Source organism: Chroicocephalus ridibundus, chromosome 1 (genome assembly GCF_963924245.1).
Source record: "Chroicocephalus ridibundus chromosome 1, bChrRid1.1, whole genome shotgun sequence".
Lineage (NCBI taxonomy): Eukaryota > Metazoa > Chordata > Aves > Charadriiformes > Laridae > Chroicocephalus > Chroicocephalus ridibundus.
In genome coordinates, this window is record NC_086284.1 from 21,937,839 (window position 1) to 21,956,191 (window position 18,353).

At 34.9% G+C, this 18,353-nt stretch overlaps 1 protein-coding gene across 2 annotated transcripts in view; it reads left to right on the forward strand.

The window, feature by feature from the left end:
* The window catches only part of PARP4 (poly(ADP-ribose) polymerase family member 4), a 55,226-nt gene that overhangs the window by 16,109 nt on the left and 20,764 nt on the right, over nucleotides 1-18,353 (forward strand). For both annotated transcript variants that reach the window (XM_063330693.1, XM_063330701.1), the window contains exons 10-25: nucleotides 736-893; nucleotides 1,865-2,002; nucleotides 3,299-3,397; nucleotides 3,614-3,797; nucleotides 4,565-4,727; nucleotides 5,259-5,383; nucleotides 7,098-7,229; nucleotides 7,396-7,482; nucleotides 7,956-8,120; nucleotides 8,971-9,017; nucleotides 11,267-11,348; nucleotides 11,768-11,905; nucleotides 13,349-13,544; nucleotides 13,764-13,834; nucleotides 15,269-15,456; nucleotides 17,602-17,701. In XM_063330693.1, coding sequence (XP_063186763.1) covers nucleotides 736-893; nucleotides 1,865-2,002; nucleotides 3,299-3,397; nucleotides 3,614-3,797; nucleotides 4,565-4,727; nucleotides 5,259-5,383; nucleotides 7,098-7,229; nucleotides 7,396-7,482; nucleotides 7,956-8,120; nucleotides 8,971-9,017; nucleotides 11,267-11,348; nucleotides 11,768-11,905; nucleotides 13,349-13,544; nucleotides 13,764-13,834; nucleotides 15,269-15,456; nucleotides 17,602-17,701 — 2,073 coding nt within the window. The remainder of the gene's footprint in view (nucleotides 1-735; nucleotides 894-1,864; nucleotides 2,003-3,298; nucleotides 3,398-3,613; nucleotides 3,798-4,564; nucleotides 4,728-5,258; nucleotides 5,384-7,097; nucleotides 7,230-7,395; nucleotides 7,483-7,955; nucleotides 8,121-8,970; nucleotides 9,018-11,266; nucleotides 11,349-11,767; nucleotides 11,906-13,348; nucleotides 13,545-13,763; nucleotides 13,835-15,268; nucleotides 15,457-17,601; nucleotides 17,702-18,353) is intronic.

Sequence of the window (18,353 nt, forward strand, 5' to 3'; positions counted from 1 at the left end):
AGAGCAAACTCAAATTTCTTCCTTGTGTTGCGATTAAAATGTAAATTCCATAGTTTCTGCCAGAGATACCTCTTTCTTTTGGCAAAGGATATCCAGAAGTCAGTCTTCAGTAAGTTAGAAAATATAAAGGGAGAGAGGTAAAGGGAAGGAGGCTCCTTACTGTTCTAAAAGAACAAATGTTAATAGTGCCTTTAACCTTGGAAATATTTTGATAATTCAAACCTTTTGAGATTTCTGATATCAAAAAATTACTATGTCTTATAAAGCTTTCCCATGGCTTAGTGAAGCGTAGCATTACAATCTTTTCAAAGTTAGATGTCCTTCTTTCTCCTGATCTGAGAAAATAACATGGGTACCTTGTGCTACTGCCCTAGCTGGACAGTGGCCTCAGGGACACAAAGGCAGATTCTAACAATTAAGAATTGCCTAATAAGCAAAATCGAAATGGTAACCAAGCACAAACACTGTTTTGTGGAGCTGTTATGAGCAAGCTCCATCCAAAGCTTGTACAGAAGCAGTGTAACACTATTTTCCATATACCTTTTTCTTCTGAATTTTTTTCATGGGATTCTACAGCTGTCTGCTCTTGTTCCAAACTGTGGAAATGTTCTTTTGAGTATTCCATTTCATTGTTACTTGTAACAATACTGTAACTTTATAAAATTCCGTCTGGTTTGCAAGTTTCCTTAATTAAAATGTAACAAGTATCCATAAATTTCTATCTGTATTTTCTAGCTAATCAGAGACATGCTCAATATACGTGAAACAAATATGTCATGCCCAAACCCATCATCTTTGGCCAAATATCGGGCTCTGAGGTGCAAGATTGAAGCTGTTGACTCAATGAGTTCTGAATTTCTCAGTGTTGAACAACAAGTGTTAAACAATTACAAGTGAGTGTTTAATAGTTATGCAATGATTCCAGTAAAATTCAAGGTATAGTGCACAAAATACCTCTAAAGAGGACTGAATTATCAGGTTCTGTTACTGTGCAGTGTTGATTGCGCTAATGGGATTGCAGAGCTGCATATTTACCATAACTTATACAGAACAAAATGGAGGTAAATATAAAATAAAACTGAAAATGATAATAATGTCAATTTTGGTGGGTTTTTTTCCTGTTTTTTAATTGTAAAGAGCTATCTATTTATATAAGCTATTAAAATAAGATATACGGGGTCTGGACTTGTTGACTGTTTCTCAGTATTTATTTACAGGCATTTTATACAATAACTGAAAAGTAAACATAAAAGTATAATTTGGGGTTCTGCTGAGTAAAACAAGTAATTTTTTTCTGTGTGAATGAACTTGGTGGGGGTGGGAGAGAATACCTGGTCACCTTTTGATTATGTACAGAACTTCAGAACTTGCCATCCCTTTCTAGTTAGCTTTCAATTGTGTGAAAAAGACATATTTCTGGGAAGTTGTTCTGCAGATTTGCCTATAATTCTATTTAACGTTCTTGACATTGGCCTCTAACTGGGCACCCTGTCTCTTTTGTTAATAAAATTTAAAAATGGGTAAATATGGAGAAATTAAAGAGAAGGTTGTTCTAGAAATGTAATAATCAATGGTTGGATCATTAATACAGGGAAGAATTAAGTGGGCTTCAATTATACATATATAGTCACTCCAAGTTTGTTTTTACTGAGTAAATATGCTGTTAAGCAGCTAAGGTCTAAACCTACCTAGCAACTACATGTTACTAAGTGGTTATACCCAAATAATTGCCACCCAAATTGCTAACAAAAAAAAAAAGTTGAACGTTACTTTGAGATTTAGAATAAGACTATCTTTTAAGAGTGTATTGATCTTAAATGCACTAAGTCATGCGATCTCAAAGATAATTTCAAATTTCTTGTAGTGACTGTCCAGTGAAAATTTTAAAAGTGTATAGGGTTGGCAGAATAACTGAAACAGCAGAATTTCTGAGCAGTGTTGGAAACATTCGATCCTTATTCCATGCATCATCTGTGCGCAACTTCATGGGAATTCTTTCCAGGTAAAAATTTGCATTCCCTTTTTTGTGACATTGAATGAGGCTTAACTATGTTCTTAAATGTACTTTGACTTTTTTTTTTAATATTAAGTTCTTTTGCATTATGTTTAACCTAATGTTAACTTATGTTAATTAACTTATTAATGTTAACTGTGTATGAACGTCCATATACTTCTACAGACCTCTGGAAGGAAAAATTAATCTTTTGTAATGATAAATTTAACTACTGTCCGGCTAGATTAGACTTGGAATGCAGCTTTTTGGATATGATGAGGAGGAGTGTGGTTTCAATCCAGATGAAAGATGACAAAATGGGGAGTAATGGCTGTGTGGAAAATTTATTCTGCTTTAGGAAAGAATTGCATTGACGATGTCCTCCTTCCACTTCTATACATTATTTCCCCACAACTGCTTTATTTGGCGTATTTTTTAGATTATCATAATTTTCGGGAATAACAGAATATCTAGTTCTGTGACTGAATACCATGGAATCACTCAGGCATTGTAATAATGCTAAAATAATATAACCTCTAGTAGCCTGACATATTTAAATCCTCATCATAGTATGTACGCGGTGAACACCAGCCACTGAAAATTTAAGGATATTTTAAAGAACATAGCTGATAAATAACACTATCAGAATTCAAATACCTCAAAAGTCATATTAGCATTCTGTTTTCCTCATACTGCAGATTTTAATTGTGAGTTACAAAACTGGTGAACTTATTTAAATATTGTGTCTTCTTACATTCTTTTTATATGAAATGTTTTCTGTGGGCATCAATCAGTAATAAATGAAATGTCTCAAACAGTTTAAGGATGGTGTCTTTACACTTAATAGGTTTGCAAATCAAACATTGGAGAAGTTTCCAAGTATCCATTTCCCAGCATTCTACCTTTAAAACTCATACTTTCTTTTTCTTGGATATAAAAATGTCATAGGTTTTTGAAATTGAATACAGCACAGTTGCTAGAAACATAGAACTACTCATCTAATAACCAAAAGAAGTATTTTGAGTGTTTGGCAATGAATCTGGAAAATGCATTGGTTTTCTGCTTAATGAAAAACTAACAGTCTTTACTGCTGATGTAAGCAGTGTCTTGGTGATTAATATGACTTTGGGATTTATTTTTTTTATGAATAGACTTTATCTTCCTTGAGTGTCTATGGATGATTTCTGTAAAGTGTATTTTGTTTTTATCCTCTGTGGTTCGTGATTGCACGATGTGTATTAGCCTACATGCTACATGCAAAAGTATTTTGTACTTCATTCATTGTGTGACCTTGTTTTTCTCTAGAGGACTGCTAATGCCGAAAGTGGTTGTTGAAGATCATGGCCTGGAAAGAACTGACATCGGGAATCTGGGCAGTGGCATTTACTTCAGTGATTCTGTTAGGTCTGAATAATGACAATATCTCTTCACTTTATCCTTTCTGTGTTCTTTTTGCTTTTCAAATTAAGTTGATATAATTCTTAATATTTTTAACATAAGTTAATTAAAAAGTTTATTCCTGTCCATCTGTTCAGAAGTACTTGTGTATCCTTAAACTCTTATGATGTTTACATTTATATAAATTTTAATGAAATGTGTCTGATCTTTCTTTACATATAGTGCCAGTATTAAGTATTCTTCACCTAGTGAAGTGGATGGAACCCGGCTCCTGGCAGTTTGTGACGTGGCACTTGGATCCTGCTTAGATTTATATGAACGAGATTATTCATTAAATAATGCACCATCAGGTTTTGACAGTGTGCATGGAGTCCGTAAAACAGCAGACGTCTCTTCAGACTTTGAGGTACTGATCCTGCAGTGTTGGGCACTTGAAAAGGCACCAGATTTTGGATTTATTATACCACTGATAGATAATAAAATGAATTTAACCTGCATTTCAGTTCAGATGCTAAATCGCTAGACAATAATGCATAAAATCAGTTTTGTCTGTCTTGCAGCTTGTAAAGTGCGTTTAAAAATTCTAAGCCTCTAAAGTGCTATTTGTAAAGAATTCTTGCAAGAAAACAATACTTAAAAGAAAAATGTAAATATTACCTTTTATTATAACTTAATCATTGTATAAATATCTGGTCTGTGATATTTAAATTGTTATTTGGAAGCAGTATTCTACTGTGCATGGAATAAGAAATCACTACCATGGATGGTTCATTGTTTTATAAATGAATCCAGATGATAAAAATCCCTGTCTGTAATAGGTTGGTACTCCAATGCGGGCATGATAGCTGGAGTGGCACACTAACAGATAACAGTTGCTGTCTAGATATCCACCCGTTTTTTACTTTTTCAGTTCTTTGTTATTTTGAGGAATCATTGCACTTTATGGAGAAAAGGAAATATAAGAATTGTGGTGAATACAAAGTAAGAAGATAAGAGATGCAAGTGGTAGTGATACAGAGAGATTAGGGGAGTGAAAATAAAAGCTGTCAGATCCTTACCGTTTTTCAAAAAATGATGTGTCATTTAGGTTTACCTCTTAATCAATTTGCATTGGTTTATATATTATCTACAGCTTTGGTTTTGTTGTAAAATACTTTTCTTTGTTTCTACCAGGATGATGAATTTGTTGTGTATAAAACCTGTCAGGTTAAAATTAGATATGTCGTTAAGTTTTGCCTTGCTGAAGATCAAATAAAACAATTTCAGCCTGCAGTTGGGGTGGAACTGGAGCAAGATAACAATGAGCCAGAGTCTCAATGTCATTTACAGCAGGAGAGTAAGAAATGTTTTCCGTTTGTATATTGAGTTGCTTCCAGAGTTTCCTAAATGCTTATCAGAACCCTTTTTAGAGTACATGTGTGAAGATAACATAATAAAACATAATTTGTGGTTTGTTTGCGGATGTTACTCAATTAGTGATTAGCATGTGGCATCTGTATAGCATCTGTTTTGAACAGATTTCCTATACGCATAATTACCAACAGCAGTTGCATCTCCTCCTGTGACAGTGCATTTCAAGAGAAGCACAGGGAGCACTTTTGCATAAATCATCACATGGTCTTTAAATAATTCAAATGCAAGGTTCTAAAAAAAGACCTTGTAAGACCTTAAAGAACTATCATGAACTCATGATCCCTTAGACAGAGCCTGCAGCTCAGCAATACAACTCCAGTGTTCATAACAGAAACTGAGTGTTACTTTTGTGTTGTGAATTGCATAAATAAACATGGGCTGTTGATATAGGATTAGTTTTGGAATGTGTATTTCAAAAAATATCTTTTTAATCTTTTGTAAACTCTTTGTTTAGGCTATGAATTACCAAATGCAAATCTTTCAAATCCTGTAAAAACTGGTCTTCAGGACAGATTGGGAAATCCTGTCCCTCTGGAAGGTGTTTATATCAAAGCGAGGATAATAGACTTTGTAGCACAGGTAGAGTATGCTATTTGTTGTCCTTTTCCATAACTCAGCCTTGAAAAATTAATCCACTTGTTAAATAGTGCTTTAGTCAATATACTATTTAGTGTTTAGTTAATTGAAAAGAAAAAAAAAAAGGCAATTCAATCTCTAAATGAAGGGAAGTCCTGAAACTGAGTGGAAACAGTTTTTATTCTTAGAGATGTATAGTCGAACAAATGCCAAAAGCTCTTTGGACAGTGAAAGGCTTGGCTTTATTTTTAAATCTGATTTCTGCCTATGTATAATCAAGTCACCATTGCGGAGAAACTTTCTGCAGTATTGTATGTGTTCTGTTCCCTTTAAAAGACTTCCTTGTTTGCCAGCTGAATTATAAACCAGTGAGAAATACCTAGGATGATTAAAGGTTTATGGAAATGTGTTTGTGTTTTGGTTTTGGCTTTGGTTAAACAACCTAAATTAGCTGTCACAAGTAAAATATCAATCAATACAAAAGAATTTGCTATTCTAACCTCAAAATTAGCTAATAGAAGTTAGCTAAGCAGGCTAAAATAAGGGCCCACTTTGTTTTTCAGTACATATACCCTAAGAACACATTCTGTCAAATCACAGGTCTTTTCCAGTCCTGGGGCATAATTCCATAATCTCCTCCCCCTCCAATTGCATCGTGCCTTGAACAGTCTCGGTCATGCTGAAGCTATGGCTTTACTGAGTTCTGGCACGTGTGTGTCTCCACACGAATCTGTATTCAGGGGTTTCCAGTGCCAAAGTAGCTTCATAAAAGTAAATAATGTTTTTTATATGTTGTTGCTAAAGCTTTAAAAAAGAAAGCAGGGGAAAACAGTAGAGAAAATGTTTTGAAAGCATTGTCTGCAAATGATTCTGTGTGTAAGCTATTCGGACACTCACAACTGATGAGTTTGATTCCTTTGAACAACTATTCATTTTATGAGGGATTATTGGGGGTTATTTTGTTTGGTTTTGAGTTTGTTTTGGTTTGGGTTTTGTCTGGGTTGCTATGCAATGAATTACTATCCAGTGGCATCTGGTCTATGACCCAGTCCATCAAAGCAGAAAATAGTCTGTAAGGCTGAGGTACAGAGCATAAACCAGAAATGATCAGGTGGCAAGGGACAATAAGAATGGCAGCAAAGGGGAAGGAGGAATTGCTAGAGTTTTGTTATGACACATGGGAAGTAAACAGAAGAGCAGATGTGAGAAAAAAGTCGGGTGCAATCTGCCACCTGAGAGAGAAATTGTGTCATTAGAAGATGGATACTATAGGTATAGAAGTAACATAGGCCTTTCCAAACACACTTTTTAGTATATTGTAAAAATATTTTTTGCAGAGGTTTATTCTTCCTTCTTGTTTAGTCCTTACTGGTTAGAAACTATTACTGAGTGGTGACTTCTTTTGTAGGCAACAGCTCCAGCTCTGCCAGTATATCAGATAACCTTTAGAAGGTCATAGTCTACTCTTTTTCTGGAAGAGATTCAATTAATGATTTAGAGATTAAAAGTTCTATAGCTCCTTGCATGTTTCAGGAGATAGCTATTTGTCAAGCACTGATGAATGTTACACATTCAATTCTAAGGTAGAAATCGAAGTTCCAGTTGTGGCATGCCTATTGACGTTTTGTGGTACAAAGCAGTGATGCTGTTATGCTTGAAGTATTGATGTTTTAATCACATTTTAACATTACAGTTACACAAAAAATATTCATTTCAGGTAGTAATGTTTCAGACCTACACCAATCAAAACAGTAAACCAATTGAAGCTAAATATGTCTTTCCTTTGGATGATAAAGCTGCTGTTTGTGGATTTGAAGCTTTTATCAATGGAAAACACGTCATTGGAGAGGTAAAATGTTATTGTACTTTGCCTTTGATGTAGTTCCTTCAATCTGAAGATCCTTTGTTGTTACCACTTGACCGGATATCAAGGTAGTCATGTCATTTAAGAGAATATTGGTTAAGTTTTCTGTCTATAGAGATGAAATGACTTATTTTGGAACAATTTTTCATAGGTTAAAGAAAAGAAACAAGCACATAGAGAATATCGGAAAGCTATCAGGCAGGGTGATGGAGCTTATCTGATGGACCAAGATGCACCGGTATGTTGAATATCATGGTTTAGTACCTACTTGAAAATTTTGCAGTTGTCTAATTATAGATTTGCTGCTGAATCATGTCTTTTTTGGGAAGCTCATTTTTATTATTTGGACCTTATTTGGACCATACATTTCATCATTTTTAAAAACAACTATTGTTTCTTGAAATATGTGCTATGGCTTACATAAAACAGCTATGTCTCTTTCAGGTTGTTTCATTTTTTTTTATTTTTTTTTTGTAAAAGATTGATTTAATTAGTTACTATTGATCAGTTTTGCTAGAAATTAAGGAATTACTGGAAGTTTGACATTTCATATCATAATCCCCTTTTTTCTTAGACTTTGCCAAAATCAAATAGTAGTTTCTGTGTTAGCATTTGATTTCAGTTTCAAGTAAATTATTGTTTTGGAAAACATAGGCTTTAGTGATGTCATTAAAGCTAGTTTATGGGTTTTGTTGTTGGGTTTTTTTTTAGGATATTTTTGTAATAAGTGTCGGAAACTTACCTCCAAATTGTACAGTTGTGATCAAAATCACCTATATCACTGAACTGAGTTTTCAGCATGGCTGTATCACCTTTCATCTCCCTGCTTCTGTGTCACCATTGCAACAGGACAAAGCATTAAATGAAAACACGCAGGTTGGTTAAAATACAATCTTAAAACAGCATCTTCTTGTTTTGAAGCAAAAGTTCTGTGGCTAGGGAATTGCAGTTACACGAGAGGCTTCAGTAAGTTTATGTTTGTTTTCCTTTTAATTTCTTCTCTTTTTTTAGAAAACAATTGTTTATAACCATTCTTGTCGTAAAGCAATGTGAACACAAACATAGGAATGCAGTGATTGGTAGAACGCCTCTATCTATCTCTTTATTTTCTCCTGCAGGACTTAAAAATTTGACTTGAATTGGGCACATGTTAGATCTCGTATTTTGAGTTACCTGCTGTTTCTGTGCTGCTGTTCCTCCTTTGGCTTGCAAAGACGTTGTATTGTCTCCATTATGAAACAGTATCTGAGCATCTGCTGAACACTGCTATTATTCTTCTCTGCTTCAGGGACAAGGTTGCCCATCTGTTTCTTTGGATGCCCTTGATGGCTCCTAAATTCCACAGGTGGGATGGGAGGTCATCTCTGTGTTTAAATCCTAGCGAAGAGCCAGAGATGGTCCTTGTGGTTCTAGTCCCTCTGAGATCATATTGCTGTATCGCATGTCTGACTGTTCAACAATCATGCCTTCTGCTCCAGACCCATATTATACAGAGTTCTAAAGTTCACTCTGTCTTTGGGAGAGAAACATGCACACGTTCATTTGAATTTTAGCTGCTATGATGCTCAGATTACAAAGCTATGTGATTAAATGAAGTAACGAGCGTTCCATGCAATCCCAACTTAGTGATATAATAAGATAAAGGAGGTCCAGGGTGATAGAAGTATCAAGAATGACATACAAATATTTAATAACTGGTGCAGGTAATTTTTTTTTTTCTTTGTAGGATACAATAAAAAAGGTTTGTGTTAAACAAGTAAAACCACAGAAAAAGTAAGTTACTTTCATTAATATTATCTGCTTTATTTTATCAATAACTTCGATGATTAAGTTAAAACATTTAAATGTAATGTTTTCTTATTTATATGGAATATTTGATGGTAAGTTGCATTATCAAGAAACTAGTTTAATTTCACCTTTCATTCTAATCTCTTCATATCCTTAGAAGGGTAATATCATAAGAGAGTACCTTTTAATTATTATACACTTTTTCTTCACTAAATATTTCTTTTTGTTTCAGAAACATTTCTGTTATTAAGGATTACATATAAATTCCTAAGTCACAAAACTTAATGAGACCGTGATCTTAATTTTTTTTTCAATATCATTGCATTTAATATTTTACCCTTCTTTGCATTTGCATTTTAAATAAAAAATTACAATTATCTGAAACTGTGATGTTGCTGGTAAAGAAAGACTTCTTGGAAACTGAGTACTATAGTTTTATTCCCAGTAACATTTCTGCATACGGCCATTCTCAACCTGAATAACAAGCAATGCAGGTAGTAGTAGCAGTAAATGTGTCAAAACTTAATGCTCTTCATATTTCCATATTAAAAACCATGAAAAGTACTTTTTATGATAATGTCCTAGTTTCTTCTTTGTTCTGTCAGCAAAGCAGGCACAAAACCACATCTGTTATAATTTTCTAAAGTTATATTTAAACTTGAAATAGTATTTCCTATTATTAACTTGCTTTTATTCAGTGCAATTACTAATGGTTAGTACAAATATTGTCTTGATCAGCTAAAGATTTGATGCTATTTCTGCCATATATCAGGAATAAATTACCAAGTTCATACACTACACATCCAGTTGTGGAAAAGGTATTTCAAATTATAATACAATTTAATTTTTAATGTTGGGGGAAATTCAACTAGAAAAATATGAATAAAATTGGGAAACAAGAATAGTTATTGTGTGAGGATGGAGATCAGGTATCTCTGCCTAACTCTTTCCAGCTTCAGGTTCTAGAGGGAGCAGCACAAAGACATCCAAGTTAGCTGAAAAGTTATTAATATGATATCAATAACATAATAGGGTTTTCTGGCTGCAGGCTCGTTCTCTCTGCAGATACTTTGGGGCTGTGCATATGTATTGTATGTTTATCCAGAAGCACCTTAAGGATAATGGAGATATGGCTGTAAATAGAAAATAATTGCTCATAGGATATGCAGAGGATACACAGGTTCGTGGTACATTAAGAATAATTGAGGTTAGGACTCAGAATAGTCAAGAATATTAAAAAGTGCCCATGTAACAGTAACAAAAATGCTATAAAACTGAAAAATGCAAGGCTATACATAGATTAAATGATTGCAGCCCTATGCGTCTAGATCTTGGGAGATCATATCCTGGCATACAGTGACTACCAATAACCCAGGGTTTATTACTCACTGAGTACGTCAATAACTTGGAATAAACAACCATGTGGTAATTGTGGCAGAAATGGCTAATACAGCCCCAAAATGCGCAAAACATGAAGTAGCAAAGAGAGATTATTTTGTCAGGCAAGACTGACTGAAGTTGGCAAAATGCCAATCTGAAGACCTTAAAAAAAATAAAAAGTAAACCAAAGCATAAAAAACACAGAACCCAACAACAACAAAACAACAACCCCCCCCCCGCCAGACTCAAGGTCATGCACATTGACCTCTGTCTGCAAACTGGGAGGTGATTCCATGACATTGTATGGTATCTTGTGTCTTTTATGTGTCTTGTTTTGTATGATTGCACCTATCAAATTGCTTTTTAATGCAATTACAGAAATAAATTAAGAAGCAAAGACGAAATTACAGCTGAATAAGAAAAAAAGACATGCAGTTTTAGCAGTGAGGTTTGGAACGGTTAGCCAGGGAAAACAATGAACTTACCTTCTCTGAAATCCAGTTTGGCGGTCTGTTATGAAGCTTTGCTTTAGAAAATAAAAATTAGGTTAAATGAACAGATAATTGGCTAAAGTGTTATGTAGTATGTCATAGAGCAGATCATGTCAAATGGCCTCTTTATCCCTTCTGACCTTTTAGACTATGAATAACCTTGGTGAATCAGCATGGTTATTCTTTGGGTATCCTAGGGACAGAAACTTGTCTAACTAGTTCAGTATTCTCCACTTTTATCCAAAGAGTTAAAAAGAACAGGAAGCGTAGCTCCTTCTTTTGGAGATGTCATGGTATGCAGATTAAACATCATCTTCCCTGGAGTGCCATTCAGGTTTTTTTTTTTCTTTTCTCTTTATTTAGTGGATTTTCCCTGGATATGTCTATTGAGATGCCATCTAGTATTGAACGCATACATAGTTGGACACATGAACTTAAAATAAAGGTAAGTTAATTTCACTGTAACTATGTCTCTGACTTGGCAGTTCTGCTGTGTATATAAAATGGAACTTTTATCCTAGAAAACTCTTCTGGCAGATCTGTCTGGCTTTGCGCATTGTTCATTCTGCAAACAGCTCGATCCTCTGTTTCTCTCGGATGAAAATTTCTGTTGTGCTTGAAACCTTTCTGTTTTGGTTGTTTTCTTATTGAAAGATACATTCAGGAAAGAGAATGATGTTTTAAAGATAGTAATATGTAACGAGAAACTGTACCTTGTAAAATTTCTATAACCTTTTTGGCAAAAAGCTTTGGGACTATCCCTATTAAATCTGCTGTTGTCATTCCCTGTTCTCACAAAGCAAATAATGTTCATGGCATTGTTATTAAATAAATATTTAAATGCCTGTTTTTCTCCTCTTCTAGAAAACGGACTGCAAGGCTGTAATTAAGACTGTGGAGGACAGCTCCTTGGATGTCAGTGGCTTTGTTCTAGATATCTGGATTTCTGAGGTCTACCTACCTCGAATGTGGGTAGAGAAGCATCCCAATAAAATGAGTGAGGTACTGAATAGCTTGTGCTGTTCATGAGGTAATACTGAATATGCTTAAATGTAATAAACAGGATCAGTTTCATTTTGATGGTACAAGATGAAGAAAAATGTCGCACCATGGACAGTGCTCAATGTGATCTGTTTTATTAAGCTGAGTATTCTCCAGAAATTAGTTTTCTTTTCAGTTGCATAGAATCTTGTTGCTTTTGTTTTATCGTTTGCCTTGTAAGACAGTAACTGTTTCAACACAGTGTCCAGTCATTTCTCTTAAAACACTTTGTGCTGCTGTTTGTATTTCATAGAAATGTGACTACAGTTTTTCATACAAAACATACAGTTTTTCATACAGGAGTGGAAATGAACAAATAAGTCATGTCTGAGGCTGAAACTAAGTAGCTTCAGAGTCACGCAATCACTGTACTAATTAAAAATAAGTAAAATTCTAAACCATTAAATTTGTAGGCCTGTATTTACATCTCACACACAAATATTTGTAGAATCTGTCTGTGTTTTATTTTAAGAGCTCATTGTCACCACTGGAAAACATTAATAAAAGTTTAGGTAGGAAAGGAAGGATCAGTTCAACCCCTTTTACCTTCACCCCCAGTAACTCCTTGTCTGAGAAGTACATTTAAAACTTAAAATCTGTGATTCCAGGTTATTAGAAGCTGTTTCATTCTCCCACGGTTTTTGTGAAGTCCCTGGCACTTTAAGTTAGATTCAGCTCCTTTTTGTTTTTTTTTTTCCTTAAATAAGGTAAAATGCTGCAGAAGTGAAATGTAAAATATTGGCATTACCAACCTGTCAATCCAATGTTGAAATTGATTGAAAGAAGTAATATGACAGATAAGATTGTTTTCTTTCTGACAGTGATGTCTTTCATTTTTCTTCCTTTCAATCAGAGTCGCTTTGCTTAAATGTATTAGTTAAGGGATTTCTTTCTGATGACTGCAATTTGTATTTCCAAACTGCAAACCTTTCCTTCTCTATTGGAAACACTTTCACTCCTTCAAGCATTTCATTGTTCCACTTTTGAAAGCCTTTGTTTTTTATAGCATCTCTGTTCATAGCAAGGACGGTGTGCACTTCGGGTTTACACAAACTGATGGTGGTGGCAGTGATAATTGTAAAAAATTACATTTGTGATTTTTTTTATTATTTTTTTAACTTGTAGCAGAGAATCCAGTGCTGTTTGCAGTAGAGTGAATCAGATAAAACATGAAACCACAAAATTCCTTTTTCAGTTTTTCATGTGAGACCTGGGATATAGGTAAATGACAGGCAAGTTGCACTTTTCAGGCATTAAGAGTAAATGACATATATTTGTTAAAACTTTGAAGTACGGCTATATTCTGCTCTCATTCCATAATAAGAAAAATGAAGATGTTTGGGTACACTTCTAGTGAAATAGTATTTATCCACTGCACTGATGATTTTGTTTCTCCTTCCATAGGCTTGCATGCTTGTATTCCAACCAGAGTTTGAAACAGCATTTGAAGAAGAGCACCGGTCCAATGAAGTTACTATTTTATTAGATTGCTCGAATTCTATGGCAGGTTCAGCTCTACACCAAGCAAAGCAGATTGCTTTACGTGTTTTGGAGCTACTTGGTTTCAGACAAAGAGTGAACGTAGTCAAATTTGGCACAAGTGAGTTTCTGTATTTCCCTTTTACCTGAGAGCCACCTTTTACCTTCTTGTCATGGCTTAATTTTATGCACATCATTATTATCAAACCAGCATAATACACTGAACTGCAAGCAGGAATGTGTAGCGGTATGGAATACTGCTACTCTGATATTCTATGTGTTTCCATATTGTTGCTATGTTTCATATTCTAATGCTCTTAATATCAATCTTTATTCACAGATTTCACAGAATTGTCTTCTTTTTCAATGAACGTCATAAATGATTTAGAATCACTGAAGAAGTTTGTTACAGTAAGTAAATCAGGTTGTATTGTAAAGAATACTTCTTTGTATGGGGTGCTTATCGTTGCAAAACTCTGTTACGTGACTTTTCCTCTTTTTTCTTTTTCTTTAGGCTAGCTTCTAAGATTTTTTTCTGTAATTCAGTCTATTTGAAGTCTATTTTCCCTAATAACAAGCACAGCCACATCTGAAGATTAATTCCAGTTTGGTTTTAAGTGATTGCTTAAGTGAAGCTCAGTAGCTATCAGTGGCTGTAGGACATTTTTCAGTGTTTCCCCCTAAATTTATCCTTTGGAGTCTCATACCTCTCATTGTCTGCTCACAGCAGAAAGAGAGGAAATAATTTGACTTCCTTCTGGAAATCTGTAATTTGTAAGCAAAGGCAGTACTTAGGCCAAAGGACTTTCAGTGAAAAGGAGAATGCCTTTGGCACCAAAAGATCAGATGTAGACTATTTAGGATAACAGGTTTTGGTTAGTACCATATCTTCTCAGTGCCAGAAGTAGGCTTCTCAGCTGTAACTAAAGCTCCTTGATGCTAGCATAATGTATAAGATACTAATATAATGGATGTCTTGAAAATGGGATGGTAAGACGCAAATAGTGATTAATACAGAGTAACACAAAGCGGGGAAAAACACTAAAACTGTACAATTCTGGGATTTAACCCAGAGAAGCGATACTGGAACCGTTGTGAATAATCCTTTTTAAGTGGTAGCCCAGTGTTCAGCATCAGTCAGAAAGGTACTAAGAGAGACAGAAGACAGAGATGGCCAGATATATGGAAGACCTGCTGTACAAGGAGAGGACTCATCCTGATTTTTTTTAGCGTCTGTTGAATCCTTACAGAGTAATCTCTTTTCCAGGATAAACAGAGGAAAAAGGGGAATAGGGATGCTTACTTGCTGTTTCACACCTCTTAAAGATTGCAGGACACCTCGCAAAATGATCAGTCACCAGATTTAAAACAAAAACCAAACGGTCCTCTTCATGCATAATAAACAGTGGAACTTCTTGTCGTGCTTGATATTGAGGCTAAACTAATTCAATTGAGAAAGTGGGTTAGGCAAATTAGAAGTAAGAGCGTGTAAATAACTTTTAGATGCAATAGTATGGATGAAAACTCCGGTTCAAGAAGTGCCCAAACCACTGATTACTGAAAGCTCTGAAAACAATGCAGGAATAGAATTTAGCATTTTTCTTACCTATTTTACCTGTACCTTTTGCCTAAGCCAGAGAACATACAGGACTAGATGGACCTTAAGCTCTATCTTTAATAGTAATTATAGAATAACAGGAACAAATAAAGCTTAAAAATGAGTTCTTTATATTTGGAAACCAGCACTCATGTATAATGAAATAAAGATTAAACTATACATTATATGTTATTTCAGGAAAAAATAAATTAAATTCAAAACTAAAATTGTAATACTTTACTTTTCAGTCTGCTACTGCAACATTGGGAAACACTGATTTATGGAAGACCTTACGTTACTTAAATCTGCTATTCCCTTCTCAAGGACACCGGAACATTCTTCTTCTATCAGATGGGCACATTCAGAATGAGAGTGTGACCTTCCAGATTGTGAAAGATAATGTCCAACATACAAGGTTATTTACATGTGGTGTGGGGTAAGTACAAAGTTAGTTAGCTAGCAATTGCATTTGTTTAAAATCACTGATAATTTCTTCAAAGTGAGAGGTTAATAAGCTGAGAACTGTCTGATGCCTGAGTATACTGCCTTAAATATATGTGTATGTTTAGATTAAATGCAGAAATGTTTGCCTACCTTTAATAATGGAATGGAAAATCTGTAAGGAATTTCGAAAGTAAGATGCCTACAATAATGTTAATTCTGTGTCCAGGTGGTCTTACCTATTCATATCTTTCTTCATTATAACAACTGTACTATTTAAGAGTATAATTGGAAAGCACAAGAGTTGACATTTTGAAACTTTGCATTTTATATTTTGGTACAGTCTCATTTTAATAGTGCAATTTCAATGCAACATTAGTAGTTGTATAATTTTATTATTTAATATTCATTTGTTTTGTAAGCTAATTACTTAAAGACCAAGTGAGCACTAGACTTCCAACGATCAGAGGAACAGGCAAAACCTCACTGAAATTCATTGCAATATAGTTTGACTGTTTTCAGTTACAACAAACTAGAAAGATATGTGCGTAACTGAAACAGCTTTTAAAAAAAAAACAACAGCAAAACAACAAACTGGATTACAGCTACATACTTCAGGTTGCAAGGCATAAACAGGAAAGGGTCAGAGAGGTGTTAAGTTCTTACCATGTCCTGGGAAGGCTGGCAAGGGTACGTCAAAATAAAGACCGATGGCGACGGTCATGTTCTTCTAGGACTAGTGTTTTTTAACGACACCTTCGCCATAGCTCAGGCAACATTCCCCTGATCTCGCAGCACCGGGCAAGCGCACCCTTCAGGCCGTGTGCTAGACATCCTGGTGCTCTTCCAGAGTAATTGTATGTTATGACTATACTAGAATTTGCATCAACACACAAGAAAGAACAGATGGTATGTGTCCATTAGCAGCACACTGACACCATTTTCAACATATTTACATTCCCGTTATGTTCATGTTCTGCATATTTACATTCATTGATTATTGGTTATTGATATTATGGAACTAGGCTTGGCAATGGATTACCTCAGTGCTGGTAGTCTGAGAGGGCATGGCTTTTAATGGTTCCTCTGTGCCACTAACATTAATGTGCAAATGTGCAACAATCTGCTTTCAGTAGGCAGGATCTGTATTTAATGTGTTACATTGGTAAAGTAATAATGGCGAAGAGGTGTAAAAGAGAAGTTCAGTCTGGTTCATACATTTGTGTAGACAAAGGGAGTGTTTTCTAGAAGGCTGAATTAATGCATCTGTTTTATCTGTGGTAATTATCTGCAAGTAAATGAAAAAAATATTTTTAAATAGTGCAAGATTTGTACTTAACAGAGTTGTACAAGGCAGCAAAATCTATAGGAAGACATTTAAAAGAGCAGTAAACTTTAAACCCAAGATGTTATGTGTTCTTAGCATAGATACAATTGTACTATTCAATTTTGCTTTGAGGAGTTCTGGTGAGAATTCACTAGGTCACGAGGGCAGTGGTATGGTCCTGTTGAGGAATGAGTCTACTTTCTGTCCGACAAAGTTTGAAGGCTACTGTGCTGTTTCTCTCACAAAAGAATTCTCGTCTGCTTAATCGTTCTCCTTTAATCCCCTATAAAGCTCTCATTTGTGTATATGCCTATGAAATAGCTTGACGGTAGTCAGACTGTTGGTGAGCAGAGCCTGCTGTTCTCTCAGGCTAATTAAGTGTTACCATATTGGTTACATCCACGTTGTTCAGACAGTAACGTTCCCTAGCTGACACCAGACTTAGCTGTAAGATAGCTATGTCCATGCTAAATAGCTCTACTGAGATTGAGGTTAATTAGTTCAAGATCAGGATCGTTTTGATGCAGTCTTATTGGTGTTTGAACCTAAATTAATTTTCTGCACAGGTATGCACTGTGACTTTTAAAAATCCTGTTCCATGTAATTTCCTCAAATGTTGTTAGGAAATCTCATAATACAGCAGCACATTCACTGGCTCCCTTGCTTTCAGTTGGTCTGTCCCCTGAAAAAGGGATAGAATTTAAAAAATTCCGATTCAGAAGGCTTGCAGTACTAATTAAAAACAAAATATTTAGAAATAATACCAGACGAACAATTTAATTCAATAATTACATACAGAATTTTTTTTGTTAGTTCCACAGCAAATCGACACATGCTGAGATCTTTGTCCCAGTATGGTGCTGGAGCATTTGAATACTTTGACCTGAAATCAAAGTATAACTGGGAGACAAAGGTACATTTATAAATCTTGACTATATTCACTATGTGGTCATTGTCTGCTATATCAATATCTGATACTGCATATCTTCAGTATCTCAAAATGGGAATTACTACTTTTCATGGGATCATGTGTCTTTGCTATTTCAATGAGATAGTCCAAGAAACATTTGATAGAAGGTGGAAGGAGAGATACTTGTTAAGGCTTCCTGTATTTTAATTATAAATTGATACTAAATGAGAAAGAGAAGTATTTAGTTTGAGTATTACAAAGTTACCTTATTTTCATCAGGAACACATGTGCTATAGGAAGGGATATGAGAGCTGTACAGAACCCTCAGTTCTTTGATCAGGGAGAGAATTTGTCCCTGTAGTTGCTCTACCTTCTCATTCAGATTGGTCACTGAATTTGTAAAAGAAAACAAGAAAGCCATGACTTATTTTATTTTTTTTTCTATTCTTTTTGAGAGACCTTCTGTACTTTTCTTGCTAAGTGCAATAACACCAACTTGGAAAAAGTTTAAAAAATATTAAGCTATATAAATAATTTTCCCTGAATGGAAGAGCATGGCTTTACTTCTGCCATAGGTCACAGTCCATCTACGTTGTCCTTGCTATAGTGGTGAAGCCTGTAGCAATTGTATTCTGTAACTTTTGACTGTTGGCAC